Genomic DNA, 15,618 nt, shown 5'->3' with positions numbered 1-15,618 from the left:
TGCCTCTTGGTTCCCTCTCCTCTGCTTGTGGGACCCAAGAAACTGACCAGCCTTGAGCTTGGTTCCCAGCTCTCCACTGCTGCAGGACGGGGAAGTTGACCAGCCGTGAGCTGGTCAGTTTTCCAGTCCCTTATGTCACAGGGAGACAGTAACTTCACAGCCCTTGGTTCCCAGCTCCCCACCACTCTTGGAGCCAGGAAACTAACCAGCCTGGGTGGGCTGATAGTTTCCCAGCTCTCAAAAATTCAAGTCAGACCAGGGTTGCTGGAACACAACCCCCATGTAACTTGAGGGTTTACTGCATTTGTACTGTGTGATCTTTTTTAAATGTATAAAGAAGATGTACTAGACCAAAAAAAAAGTCATCTTCCAAAATATTCAACAGAATTCTGATTTTACAAGATCTCTTGGTGTTGGTTGCAGTCTAACATCAGTTGGATATGAAGCTTTAATTGAACTAAGCCAACCACATTTAAAGATCAAAGATTGGGAGTCTTCTAGCCTTGGTTCAGAGCAAACACTCAGCTCAGATACTTCACAAATACTATAGAAAAGAACTATTTATGGTTGAATATATAATTTTTAAATGAGGTTTTCTTCAGTTAACAGAACAAAAACTTTTCGTCAGATACTGTAACTAGCAGTTAACTACATATGATTATTTTTTAAAGTTAATAAAATAACACACATTAAATAAACATGTAAAATACTACTGCCTGGAGACTTGTGAATTTTATGACCAACTCCAAACAATTTTCTAGTGTAAAACCCTAACATCAGATATTTATAATAGAAATGCTGGCAAGCTTATAGCACAGTGGACAAGATAGTGATACCATAATAACTCCATTCTTAAATTAAGAGCTGATATTGTGTCCTTTTTGGCTGCTTGTAATGGTGAGTCACCATCCTTAGAAACTTTCAGTCATTGGTCTTAAATGACTGCTCAGTGCAGCTATACTTGACATTTTGTTACATATGGAGTATTTCTAGACAACTATTTTATTAATTAAAAAAAAAAGCCTTGCAATTCACAATCTTCACACTGTTAACTCATATTCTATGTTACGCTTTTGCCTCTTTAAAATTTCAGAAAGTCCCTTTATTTTTTAATATGCAACACTGTTTCTGTTCATGTCTGTACCACAGGGCAAATCTTCATAAAAGAAAAACTCTGCCACTGATACAAAATTTTGCTTTAGGTTGTGGTATTGAAGGGGGAAAAAAAATTCTACACAAGTACTTTTATCTAAGTTGGGAAATGTAGATCACCACTGTAACCCCAGTAACCTTACTGGGATTGTGTTGATACAACAGAAATTGGAGCTCAGTCTTCTCCAATTTGATAGTGATTTCCTTAAGTTTAATACCTTTAATATATATTAGCCAGTATTTCTTGTTTGTGATGAGTGTTACCAGAAACTAATATGTTGTTACATATGGGCAGTTGTCTGTCCTTTCATATACCCACATCACTAAGCTAGCTCTATACTTTCTGTTAAGACAAAAATACCTAACTGAGTTCTAGTTATTGGGCACCTGAATTTTGTCAGAAGTGTCTTCTGTTAGGCTTTCTGTCTTAGTGTTGTTAACTGAACTGCTTTTGTGTCCTTGAATAATATATTCCCATCTCTGCTAGAAAGGTAAGCAACTTAGAAGCCACCTTAGACCTGAGTAAGTTCAAAAGTTTCTCTTAGGTCAAGGCCTGTTTTTCTTTTTTTTCCCCCCGAGTCACTGATGGCTATTCCAGGACACAATAGCTATGTTCCTCAGATCAGGATAACTAACTTACCACCATTCTTATCTGTTCAATTGTGGAACCAAGGCAGTCTCTTTATTTGTCCTCAGTAGCTATATGATTCACATTTCGTTTCAGTTTGGAAAACCAAGATTTTTTTTTTTCCCCCAGCTGGGTACCTATAACTGAAGCCTGCAATAATTTGATAATTTTTAAAGATCTGATGACTGTTTTGTTTATTTTTGCATCTTTTTAATCATGTGTATCTCATGTGTTTTCCTCCCTCGTGATTCCTAATGTTATAAATTGGCATGCATTTTTTCCAGGTCCTATGAGTTTAATTTATTTTGTCTTTTGTACTGAGCAGTTACAGGAAGTTATACTATAAAAATTATTTATGCCAAGGATAAGGTGGAAACATAATGTACAAAAGTAGTTCCAGTTGAAAAATTACTAATTGTGCAAATAAGATCTGATTCCTTTAAATGAGCTTGTTATAGAGTGCACAATTATTTTATCCCTAACTGAGGTGGAGTGAAGTTCCCACAGAACATTCTGATGACACTTTAAGAAATTTTTTTTAATCTTAATGAGTGTGTGTTTGGTCTCCAATTTGTGGTCTTAACGTGAAAGAACTGAAACCTGTTTAAAAATGATAAATCGCTGTGTTTTGCTGCCCTATTTTTGCTTTTCTTTTCTTTCGGAAATAACAATTATGCTACATCTACACTTGTCCCCTTCTTTGAAGGGGGCATGGTAATCAGGGTGATGGGAGATTATTAATGAAGGGCTGCAATGCCTATGCAGCATGTCATTAGGCAAATTCTGTCCTTTGGCAACTTTGAAGTGCCAGCATGCTGTGTAGCCACGGGCACTTGGAAATGCCTTTAATCCCCAAAATTTTAATTTTCAAAGATAAATCAACTAAATACAAATATATTTCTCCATCTCAGAAGTTAACTGGGGGGAGGGGTTTCTCAGATCTAAGTCCTTAAAGGCCGTGTGGGGTATGGAGACCTAGACCTGTGGGCAAAAACCTCAATATTTTACTGAACATCTTCTCTGGAGGTAGGCAAAGAAACTTCTTTCCTCTGAAGAGTGTGTGTTCTTGTTGACTGCAAGTATAAATAAAAAACAGGGCTGCCTTCTCTGTTAAACTGCCCAATGATGCAGTCCTGGGCTATTTTATATTTCTAGAAACTATATAATCATTCTCATGCTTGTTCTTGCTATGAAATCATCTTCTTTCTTAGCCCTATTACTTGATCCCGAGAGATTCTTTACTTGAGATGTTGCCCAACAGAAATAGCACTATTACTGCTTGTAATGACAGTATGTCTTTATATGGAGGTTAATTGTAAAATGTAAATGACTCAAGAAAATGACTGATAGCAGAATTTGAAGTTTAGAAGTGGCTACCATTTATACAGCAGATTAAATGTGTATAAACAAAACAGCATGACTGTGCCCCAAGAATAGTTACTGTCATTGTAGTTTGGCATATTTAACCTGGGGTTTAACAGCGCTCTCAATTATCTTACACATTACAAGGACAATTTCCTACCTGTGATAGTCGCAGGAATGGCACCCATCCCACTTAACTTAATTTACTTCTTCCTCTGGTCCTATTGACAGTTGACTCCCCATCCCTCCTCCCCTCCCCCCCCCCCCGACCATCTTCTTCCTCCACCTCTTCCCTGCTGTCTATTTATATATTACACACATACATACACACCCTGGATTCTTATTTTTCTTCCAAATCGGAGGAAGTGGGCCTTACCACCGAAAGGTGCAAAAACATGCCAGATAGGTATGGCATGTCACTTTAGTCTGCTGAGAAACAGAAATTGAAAATCCAGACTTTCAAGAAGCAAGAGTTGGTAGTCAAACTGGACAGCCTAGAACCACTCATTTGTTTTTATGTGACTGAGCATGAAGTCCACCATGTTTGTAATGGAATTTAATTGTAACTGTTACTTTAAAAGAAAAAAATTAGTATTTTTATTGACTTTTTTTTAAAAAAAACTTCTTACAAATCATGATTTTTATGCACCCTGTTGGCCAAGTGCTCTTGAGTGCCACGTCCTGGTAATGCTGGTTTAAATTCCCTTGACTTTTAGTAGGCACTCCACCTAGTAGGCAACCAGATATGTTAAATTATGCTGTAGTTATATACAGTGGGGCCAAGAGCCACCGTGAATCCAGGGGTAAGTGGGGAAGGGGCCCAGCTCCACACCCCTGGAAGGGGAGGGGCTTAGTGCAGTCAGCCCTTGGGGTATGTCAGGTATATAGACCCTCAAAGCAGAACACAGAGTGGCGGCACAATGCTGCTGCACCTTTTCAAAGGCGCCCAGAGCTCCAGCTGCTGTTGCTGTTACTTTGACTGCAACGGCAGCCAGAGCTGTGGGCCCCTTTGAATGCTGGGCCCCAAGACAGCTGCCCTCTTTGCACCCCCAGCCTGGTCGGCAGGCCTGGACATATCCTTTTTTTTGGAATGCTTGAATGACAGATCTAATTCCAGAGCAGTGGATAATTAGCTTGATATTCATTGTGCAACACCTTATCTGGGATTCTGCAAAACTGTATCTCTTTTTATAGATTTGCATATTATACTGTATTAATCAGTGAAAGGAAGATACAGCCTGATTAGCTTGTCAGAAGCTCTGAATAAAATTATATTTTTGAAAGCTACTCTTGTAATCTGTTGCAGTCTTTTGCCATAATTATCCGTTAATCATAGTTGCCGACATTTGTATACGATACCTATAGATACAGGGTAGCAAGAGCACAAGTACAGGAATATTTTAATTTCTTTTAAAAGGTTATGTTATGCTAGAGCAAGATGCAGTGCAACAGCCAAGTACAGTCTAAGTTTTCTGCTTTAGAAAACAACTATTTGACAAAATGGGAAAGAATATGTAGCAACACTGGGTTTATGAGAAAGTAAAGATCTCATGAGGACAAGCTCATTCTGTGCTTTATCTGCTGCTTTTAGTGATGTGTAATAGAGCCAACCATAACAAGGTAGGCCCTAACCGAACAAAATGCGCTCATACGGTCAGTTTATTAGTTTATACAGGTTGAACCTCTGTAGTCTGACACACTCTTTTCCAGCAACATCCATAATCCATCATGATTTTAGTTAGCTGGTGACCACTTACGGTGTGACCAAGTTTCCTATGGTCCCATAAAGTTTGTTTCCAGCTACCACTCCTGGCTCTGAGTGTTCAGTGCTGTTGTTTAGCTCTAATTTAACCCCTAAATGTCTTTTAAGAGCCCAGTAAGCAATGAAAGTGTTGGTAATTGACCATGGTCCAGCAAATTATCTCATTCAGCACCGGTCTGGTCCGGAGGGTGCCAGAGTAGACAGGTTCGACCTATATCTTTTGAGATCTCTAAAGAACAAAAATTCAGACTGCTCAGGGAAGGTAAATTTGCTGTTCATAACTATCAATAGACAGGAACTGGCATGATTGCCAGTCCTGGAATGGGTGGGGCTGCCACAGTGAGTTTTCAGCACCACCCTGATTGGTGGCGTGGCACCGCACCCACACCCTGTTGGTGCCCAGAGCATGCAGTGTGCAGCTCTGAAGTGCATAATGGAGCACACACGGGGCTTCAGCTGTCACAGCAGTGGCAGCCAGGAGCCTCCAGCACCTTAGAGTCGCTGGGCCCTGGGAAAACTGCCCTCTTTCCCTCCCCCATGGGGGGACCTTTCAATAGACTGCTTGTACACAGCAATTGCTTGCCAAATCTTTCAGTTGACTTTGGCTTATTAAGTTTTCTCCTTTGTCTAATTGTTGTTTTTAAAGGGTGTAAGTCAAGTGAAAATGGGCTAACTTGGATATGTTCAATCTTTTTGTTTTTTAGGTGACCCGCTGCAGTGCAGTGCTTGGGTGGGACAGTGTGCACTGTACATAGTGATCATGATGTTTGAGAAAACCATCATCATTATAGTCCTCCTAATACCTCAGTGGAAAGAGGTTTGAGTCTTTACACCATTTTTGCAGTTAAATGAATTTCAAATATTAGAAAATAATATTATTTAATCCAAAAAGACTAAGTCGTATACACCGTGTAATGGACCACTGTTGATGCAAGTCAGCTGTTGCCTGTGGTAATGGAGCAACCTGATACCACTTATCATATTTCACTGGTGACATTGTGTTTGCTTTTAGCAGGTATTGGCATCAGGTACAACTGGACTTCTCAAACTTCATTGCACCCTGACCCCCTCCCCTCCAAGCTCTGTAACCTGAGGCATGCCACCAGGGCTTTGGTCTCATTCCTGGGTGGTAGGGCTCAGCCTGGGGCAGTGGAGCTCAGGTTTTGGCCCTGGGCCTGAACATCAGCCCTGGTGATCGCGTGAAAATGGGATGTGACCCACTTTGGGGTCCCAACCCACAGTTTGAGGAACCCTGATGTACAGGATGTGATCTCGTGCTAAGCTGAGATACACCTAAAGGGGGAGAGCGCATCAGCCTTTATTTGAGCTAAATTACAATCTGCTGTGTATTCTTTTCCATTGTTTTAGAAAATCTCTCCTAAATGTTTGAATTAAAACCAGTGTTACATCTTTTGTAAGAGAAGCTTAGTAATTCACCCAGCAACAAAAGACTCATTCCTGAATTAGTGAATTGAGAACATTAGGCAGTAAGTGCGGGAGGGGTGGGGAAGTAAGCCAGTGAGAGTCAAAAAAACCCCAAACCCCCAACCTTCATTGACCTGGCCTGCAAGTAAGAAGGAAAGAAAACCCTCCCAGAAGTGCCCCCCAACTGAGAACAGAAAAAGACACCCCACCTCAAGCTGCAGTCCCACAGGGGGAGCCCCCAGGTCTGGCTTAGCTTTTCTGGGGGCCCTGGACTAATGCATTTTGTGAGGCTTCCCCAAGCTGTGGGGTGGGGCCAAAGATGAGAGGTTCAGTGTGTGGCTGGGGGCTGCCAGGGAGTTGGCAGGAGGTAGTTTGCAGGAGTGGACTCGGGAGTGAGGTTTGCAGGGAGTTCAGGGTGCAGCAGTGGGCTGGGATGGGGATGCAGGATCTGGGCAGAAGAAAGCAGTGGATGGGAGTGCCTACCTGGCACAGCTCCAAGGGAGAGAGGGGCACAGGTATCTTTGTATGGCTGTGCATTCCACAAAGAAGTGCTCCCTGCAGACACCACCTCCTGCTGCTGTAGGGGAGGAAGAAGAGAAGGGCAGTCCCAAGCCTCACAGGCTGGATCAAGGCAAGCCATGGGCCCGATGTTCCCCATCCCTGCAGCTTGCAAACGAAAGTCAGTTACTGCATCACAAAGTGTATTTTGAACCTTGTTATACAGGTACTGTAAACCACCATTTCGATTTTGTGGCTGCATGGTCATTTGCACTAGTAAGTGTATGGTCGGATATTTAGTACTCAGAATGAAGTTGTAGTGAGGAATGACTCAGGCTGACATCTTTGTGAAAAATCCTAACATGTAAGTGCCCTGATTAATAACGTGTGACAGTACTTACTGTAGCAGCAGAAGTCACTGCAGTGTATTGTAGGTCACCTTTAAAGTGTCTTTAAAACTGCAGTATATGTTTGTAAGCCATTTCCAAGGGTATGTCTATACTTACAGAGGGTTCAGTCAGTCTTCCAGAGATCGATTTTTGCCACGTGTGGAGACGTGGCAAAATCCATCTCTCTGAGCTCAGCTGTTGAACCTGGTAATCCACACTATCGTGTTAAGAGATGCCTGTGTGAGCCCGGGAACAAAGTTGATTCTAGCTATGCTAATGGTGTAGCTAGAATTGCAAATCTGGGATCAACTTTCTTCCCTGGTGTAAACCGAGGCGAAGGTATTGGTTCTTCCAGTCAAAGCTTTCTGGGAAAAGGATTAAGTGACTGTTTGAACATAGCCTATGCTTTGTTTTTTCCTCCATCAAATACAAGATGATTAATTTGTCAAGTAATATCTGGTTGCTTTGTCTACCCACAATTCCTCACATTCACTCTGAAATCACAAAGTAGTTGGATGGCAGATTTTTCATTCAGCCCCACTTGTTTCCTAAATGCAAATGATATACCGTCTTTAATAAAATTACATTTCTTTACTATGAAACTCTCCTGTCTCATTCATTGAGCTGCCAGCCTAATACTTTCTATAATACTTTCTAACCCAATTGCATGCACATAGTGTTGTGGTCTGAATTTGGTCTCTTTCTTTTCACAGGTAGCTTTATTGAATCCTATAGAGAACCCCCAGCTGGAGCTGGCTATCGTCATGCTGATAGTTCCCTTCTTTGTTAATGTTAGTACAACTGTGTGCTTTTCAGAGATAGTTGGCTTGTCTCCCCCACCCATACCCTTCTCCATCTGTTACAATTAATTCTTACTGCACAGTGTGTCTTGGTCATATCTTAATGTTACAAGTCTTCAGCACCTCTGTGTGATTATATACTTACGTATCTACAAAATCCACAGTCAGCTATGCCATTTGGCTGGGGAGTGGTGCATACACTGCCCAGTTTTGAATGTACTTTTTGAATACTATTGTACCAGTTAAAAATCCAGTTAATTAGGTTTATTTAAGAAAGCATTAATTTAGCTTTGGAGTTCCAAACAGACATCCCGTTGAAGTTCTCTTGGCCAAGCAAGACTAGCCATATGTCCAGATTAAGAGCATTTAAAAAAAAAAGTCCCCTGAACAGCAGTTTTTTCCTTATTGGTGTGAGACGAGGAGATAGGGCAGCTGAGCTTCAGGAGGTAGTCGGTTAGGTCATGTGGCTGAAGCTGTACAGAATTTTGCAGTGTTTGGGTAACTCCCACTTAGTGCAACTGTTACCCAACTCTGTTGCAAGGTCTGAATGACTAGCACACATGCTGACAGAGAAAAACTGAACTGTGAATTTCCCCCCTTTAACAGGCATTAATGTTCTGGGTGGTGGATAATTTTCTTATGAAGAAAGGGAAGACAAAAGCTAAACTCGAAGAAAAGGAAGTGGGGCAAAACTCAAGGAATGGAAGTAAAGTCCGATACAGAAGAGCAGCATCACATGAGGAGTCGGAGTCAGAAGTACGTAGATGCACTAGTTGCTGTGCGTGAATCATCTCCGTTCCTCTTAACATTGACTTAAATGCTATCTTAAGCTTGATTGATTGTGCTAAATTTGCCTATAATCCTTTGTAGGAGTGTAAGAGGGAGGCCAGGCAAGGCAGGGGTTAGACAAGGCCTGTTAGCCCAATCAGCCCCCCCTGCCCCTCCCCCAAATTCACCTGCAACCAGTGTCAGGCCTGGAGGGGTGTAAAGGGAAGGAAGCCAGCTCAGTTTGAGGCTGACCAGCAAAGAGGCAGGAGCTGGCTCTGAGGCAGGAGGCCCCAGGCCAGAGCTGCCACCCAGTTAGCTGCCGGAAGGCGCACCCAGGACCCTCCCCCAGGTACTGAGGGGAGCGGGGTGCCCCCCCCAGGGGAACCCCTCTCCTGCCAAAAGGGGGAACTAGATTCTTGGGGCCACGCCCCAAACTCAACCCAACAGGCCCTGGTCAGGGGGCCTAGCCACTAGGCCACCCGGGCCCAGGTGCAAACCGCTCACACCCTTGTTTTGTCAGATACCCCACCCCATTGAATAAGTCAGGGGCTGCTAATTCACTGGCCCTTTACACAGCTGCTGATGGTTTTCATGGAGTTGGGGGTCCCTCAAAAGTCTACTGATGGTTTTCAAAAGGGTTGTTTTTAGGTCCTGTAGTGTTAACAAATTCAGTTAATTTCAGTTTTATGTTTCTACTTTTACAAGGAATATTGTGCATCTAAAAATGGTGACTTGAGATTTAACAGATATATCTTCTATTATAAAATTTTACACATCTGAGCATAAAACCCATGTTTTTTTATGGTTGGTGTGATTAGTGTCTACAGCACTTTTAAAACTGTATCTAGTCATTCATATACCAGATTATAAACTACAGGTTACACCTCCCTGGTTACACACTCAGGACCAGAATAGTCCCTGACCAGACTTCCCTTCTGGCCCCTTCTGGGTATTCCTCTAGGCTGCTGGCCCACTTCCAGCTCACCACGGACCCCCATGGCCATGGTTCCCCTTGGCCTCAGCTGCTGCCAGCTTCCGTCTGTGTTGGCCACTGCTGTCTCCCCTAGCTCCTGCCAGCTTCTCCCAACTTCTGCTGCCCCAGCCACTACTGGCTTCTGCCAGCTTGATCCCAGGTGGGGCTCCCGCCGCTGGACTCTCACTTGGCCCCCGCTCCTGGCCTCCAGGGCTTTCTGGTCCAGCAACATCCGTGGTCCAGCATGTCGGCCCAGAGAGTCCCAGATTTCAGGGTTTCAACCTGTACAAACAAGTGTCATGTCACCTTCCCCATTCAATATTGCAAATAACTTGCATTTTACTTTATTTACAGTATTAGGGTGAGACCATCCAGTCTGATCTGCTGTGTCTCTCTTTAAAAAGGAGTTTTAATTAATGTGGAATGGAAATGTTACTTTGGATTGATACACACTAAAAGAATTTCACCATGATGAAAGACTGTTCAGATGGGCCATAGAGCTATGTAAGAGTCATGACCATGTTTGAGCTGCCCATTTTTTTGTCTAATGTAGGACTTTCAATAATGATGCTGAAAGTAAAGGGGCCAAAAGTCCATTTTTTTTAACTTTCTCAGTTTTAAGTTTTGTGCTTTTAAGATAATCTCATTTAAAATTTTGTGAAGCACCTTTTGATTTGTTTCAGGACAAGCAGCTTTCCTGCGTATGTGAGCACTTTTGTCACCATGGTTTAATATCCATTTTCTACATTATCAACAGTAACCACTTCTGTTCAATAAATAAAATTGCCATTAAAAGATGTTCCAGTTGTGGGCCAACAGGTTCTCTGACCATCTGTGGACTCCAGAATACTATAGGTCCCAGTCTGCAGGGCTTTCTTGCATCAGATGACCTTTCTCTAAGCTCAGATAATACCTGCAGACTCTATTGGCTAATATCTGTATTTGAGACGAAGCTAGCTGCAGTCTTTAGTTTCTGCAAATGTGTTCATGGCAAATTGCTTAAACTGCTCTGGGTTAGATGCACATTTTGGGCACAGATTTTATCACTTGCAGAGTAGCTGAAGTATGAAAAATCATTTTGATATTTGAAAGTTACTTTTTAGTGAAATATTTGAAGTATCCCATAGTAATGCCATGCAGTGACATGAACTGGACAAATGATGACAAATGATCCCAAATTCTGTTGTTTTAATAAAACCTCTTTGTAAACAAAAAGATTTTAAAAAGCAAGAATAGAGATCGCATCTTACCGTAAACATGTTCATACTTCTGTTTTTAGATCCTCATTTCAGCAGACGATGAAATGGAGGAGTCAGAAGTTGAAGAGGACCTACGGAGACTGACTAACTTAAAACCTGTTAAGAAGAAGCATCGTTTTGGCCTGCCTGTATGATGTATTCCTGACCTGTGTATTTGCAGGTTTTGTGGCATGAGCTTCTTGGTCAGTGGGTTTTTCACTTTGCAGCAGCATCCTTTTTTGCTACAAACTATTAACAACTCTGTGATTAGGATGCAGGTAGTTGGAAGCATTCCATTCAGTTGCACTACAGAAACACTGACCAAATGTGCAGGAGTGTCTTTTCATCATTTATGGAAACACAGCATTGTTAGGGACCAGTCACTAAATGGTTCGTATCTGACTCTTCAGAGAAGACCACAGACAATTACTCAGTGTCTCACTTACGGTTCCTAAGTCATTCCGTACAAGACATTGGGATTGACTAAGTGGAGCCAATGTGTTCTATTACTAAAACAGGCTTTTGCAACATATTAATTCTTAGAGCAGAATAGTTTTATGGTTACAAGCTGTAATTAATGTTATTTTTTTAAGTACATGTTTACTTCCTACCAGGTACCTAATGAACTAATAGGTGGAACAAGGATTTTTTTCAAGTCTCCTCTAACCTATTTGACTGTTTTATATTTAAGTTATATTTTCATACTGTTATATTTAAGAATTCTCTTTGTCAGAGAAAAGGACACAGTTCCCTTTTTGTGTGGGGGAAAAACAATTGGAAGATTTGCAGTGGAGTTCTCATTCATCCTTGTCAGTTGATTAAGATATAGCAAATGAAGCTTTCGCAAAGGGAAGAGCTTTTCTTTCACTGCTGAAACCACCAAATGTAGCCCCAAGAGTGGCTTAGGCCACATTGTTTGACAGTAATATTTTGTAAAATGGAGATGTTCTCTGCATATTTGGCAATATGCACTTTAGCAGAGGAGGAAACTATAGAAAAGTTTTCTTTGTCTGTGAAATGAACTTTAAGGATGCTTCATCAATAGTCTCTTAAGAACTTGCAAGTCTCTGATCATACCTCTCAATTCTTCCAAAAGAGGCAGAACATTCCCTTTTTATGTTTCCTATGTGGGCTTGTAGTTCATGAGATTCTGATCTGATTTGAGCTGTTAACACTACTTTAGTATATACAATTATTTCTCTGGGGTGCATATTTGCTTAATATTTTTCCCTATAAATATAAATGTGTAGTGCTGATATTCAGTAAAAATACTTCACTTGAAGGCTTTAAAGCATTCTTCTTCAACACATGCATTCCTTAATTCCTTTTTTAAAAAATGCCTACTGGTTTCTCTATTTGGAATAAAACTGAGAGGTATAATGCACCTGTTACTACAGCTAAGATATCTGCAGCTTTTAGTATAGTCTTTCTGTGGCATATGAAAACATATCTGCTGATGCTGAATCCTTGTAGATATGTTTTCAACGACTACCTGTTCCTTTTGTGTTTCCCAAATAGTAGTTGCTGTTCTGATGACTTTTTGCTTTGCTTTGGTTAAGCCTCATGTAGGTCAAGGTAATATGGCAAAGATCAGAAACAAGTTGCAAGTCTGCTGTAATATCTGGACATCAGATGTGTTTCAAGCCTTAAAAAACCAAACAAGTTCACTGGAAGATAGCTCAGAACTTTTTAAAGTTTTTTTTTACATTTTTTTATACATTAAGTATGTCTTAATGTGGCATGCTCTCTATCCTCCTGAAGTGGGATCGATAGGCCATAGGAAATACTGCGTGCTCCCTTGCTTACTTTCACTGTTCAAATCTTTGTTTATTGCTCAGCTACTTGAGGTAAATAAATGTTCTGGGACTTCCTCTGTACACCTCAATCTGTCCAGCTGCCTAAAAGGGACATTTTATCGAACCTGATATCTGAGCTGGCGGGAGCCACTGACCACGATTACTGTGTGCTAGAACAGAATATTTGCAATAATGTTTCTCTCACTAAATCTAGAAACTAAGGGGAAACACACACTTGCCTAATTGGAGTTTCTGTGGAGCATGAGGTGGGGAAATGTCACTAATCAATATTGCCTCCCAATTTATTAGCTTACATTTTTGGTAAGTGTTTCCGCTTTTGTCATTTATACCTTATCTTAAGTATTATACAATCAGGCAGGTTCAGCCTCTCCAGTACAGTAGCTCAAAAGAAATTCGCTTCAGTGCACAATATAGTCTGGTACAGCCTTGCAATCCCCATGAGAATTAAGATCTACTCTCCTAGGTCTTGACCATTTTAAGTAATGAAATAAAACAGCAGATGCTTTCTCTAATTCATCATATTATACTTCAGTAACTAGGAGTCATTTCAACAATGTGCAAATCAAGAGCTTTATTTTTGACTTCCTGTGTTCAAATTATGCAGAATATCAAAATGGATTTTGTTTCTAATCTCAAATTTAGTCTGTGAACCATCAAATGGCCTTAATCATGTAAAATAAGCTTGTTTTGTACAGACCTCAGACTTATTGTACAAGTGCAGATCATATAAAGCACCACAAAGCAGTTTTTGTCATGGTTTTAAGGGTAAAAATGCTTCCCTCCATTTTTTTTTCCTCAAGTGCTTCAGTATCTCTTGAGTGAGATTTATAGGTATCGTAATAGGAATTATGACATGGTAAAGTTCTGTTAGCCAAAGATTCTCAAGCATTTTACATTCCTACTGTCACAGGGTGGAAAATGAATATCTTTAGTTAAAAATACTGCCTGAACATTGTTTGACATACTCCCTGCTTTTTAATACTAGACTCTTAAAATCATCCCAGGTGACAGCATGATGTACTATTTTTACTTATTAGCTTCATTACCCTTTCAAAAAAGAAAAGGAAAATGTTAAATTGTTTTTCTGCTTTCAAAAGTCTTAAATGAAAAAGAAATGAATCCATGCAGTAGTTGTAAGTTTCTGCATTCTTCTTTGAAGCGTGGATATGTAACATCTAGTACTTCACTGCTTTGCTGTTAGCTGGAGTATGCTGGCAGCACAGTTTAAAAGCAACTATTCCCAATGAGCTGATATAATCTGAAGACCTGGCAGCTCAATGTGATTTTTTTTTTTCCTTCAAATGTGGCAAATCCATCTTTTTAGACAGTTCATAATAGGTTTAATTCAGACAGTAGTTGTTAAGAGGTAGTCATTAAAATTTTCCCATTGAATTAAAATAAGCTCATGTTGCATATGCAAAATAAGAGTTCTAACATTAAATTTACAGATGAAATGCAGAAAAAGTGGAGGTCAAGATTATCACAAGTTGTCCACCTTATAACACATGAACAGATCATATCTGTGCTGTGACATGTCATCTATATGTGGTATAAAAGTTCTGGCTTTAGTACAGTCATGTCTCTGTTTTAATTTATGTACGTAAAGTGTTGTATAAGTGTTGCTGTTTAAAACGAACAATAGCTTTTCTTCAGGGAAGACTCATCTTTGAGTTGTGAACCTAACTAAAGCAATGCAAAGTGTTCCCGAGGTCTTCATACAGGTGTACGCACAGTTTCCAGCTGCCCTTGATAGGGGAAGGAATGTTCAGTCATAACAAGGGTTGAGCATCTTACGGAATTTCTGACTTTGCTTGACTAACCCCAAGCCTGCAATTTCTGCGCTATTTGCAGCTGTAAACAGTAGTGAAAGTGAACAAATCCAGCCACACCAGGTCAGAGTAAATCTACAGAATAGCAGTGCAACTGTTTGTTTAGACAATATTTAGTTTCAATAATTGAAAATGACTACTATGGTTTTACAAGGTAAAACTACACTATCTTTTTAAAAAGGGACTCGTTTATAATTGGGGTTTTTGTCTTGCCTGGGTATGTGTCAAATTGAACTTCAGGTTTATTTGTTCATAAGTAAATTGGGAGTAGAAATTGTCAACACTCACTGAAATCTGCTGCCCTCTGTTTGAACCATATTGTTTTATTCAGTGGTGTTGCATTAAAGTTTAAGGGTATATGATGTACTTACATTGTATAATGGTTTACAATAAAGCTTGACTTATTTCAGATTTTTACATGTTCTGTGCTGCCTTATTGTGTTTAAACTTAATGTTCATATTAGCTGTCATCAGCGTGCGTATATGTTGCTTAGCACAAAGTGCGCCAAAACAGAAGGTATTTAGAGTTTAATCACTAAACTTCTTATCTGCTGATATTCTTTTTTGCTCCTATGTCGAGACTAGTTTCAGTATGTTCAGCTCAAGATCCATGATCTAAGGAGAGACAAGGTGTTAATATTTGCAAGTGTCATATTTAAGGTTTTTCTCTGAGTTGCACTTACAAGGTGCAGCGGGCTTCCTGTTACCTGTCGTATGCCACCCCAATTTTGCCTTGACTGTGCTCATAAAAATAGCCTCCTTAATGTTACATGTCATGGAAAAATCAAAATAAATTTTTAGACATACTCTTTGTAAAGACTCAAGTCTGGTTCTGCACCCCAGCAACCAAAGTATCTGCTGTAGCAGATCTCTGAACTTAAGACAGGTGTCAGTCACTGGTAGCAGTGGAAGGCCTGGCCTCTTGAATGTCACTCATATTTTATTTGCCTCCACAGTGACCAGAGCTTTCCTAAGGG

At 40.5% G+C, this 15,618-nt stretch overlaps 1 protein-coding gene across 1 annotated transcript in view; it reads left to right on the top strand.

Annotated features, from left to right (window-relative positions):
• STIMATE (STIM activating enhancer) overlaps positions 1–15,046 on the top strand; it is a 76,577-nt gene extending 61,531 nt beyond the window's left edge. Inside the window, exons 5-8 of the mRNA XM_075006207.1 lie at positions 5,609–5,721; positions 7,930–8,007; positions 8,623–8,772; positions 11,037–15,046. Coding sequence (XP_074862308.1) covers positions 5,609–5,721; positions 7,930–8,007; positions 8,623–8,772; positions 11,037–11,150 — 455 coding nt within the window. The 3' untranslated portion in view covers positions 11,151–15,046. The remainder of the gene's footprint in view (positions 1–5,608; positions 5,722–7,929; positions 8,008–8,622; positions 8,773–11,036) is intronic.
• Positions 15,047–15,618: the final 572 nt, after the last annotated feature.

The sequence above is a fragment of the Carettochelys insculpta genome, chromosome 11 (assembly GCF_033958435.1).
Source record: "Carettochelys insculpta isolate YL-2023 chromosome 11, ASM3395843v1, whole genome shotgun sequence".
In the NCBI taxonomy this organism is placed as follows: Eukaryota; Metazoa; Chordata; order Testudines; family Carettochelyidae; genus Carettochelys; species Carettochelys insculpta.
This window is presented reverse-complemented; position numbering and strand designations above follow the sequence as displayed.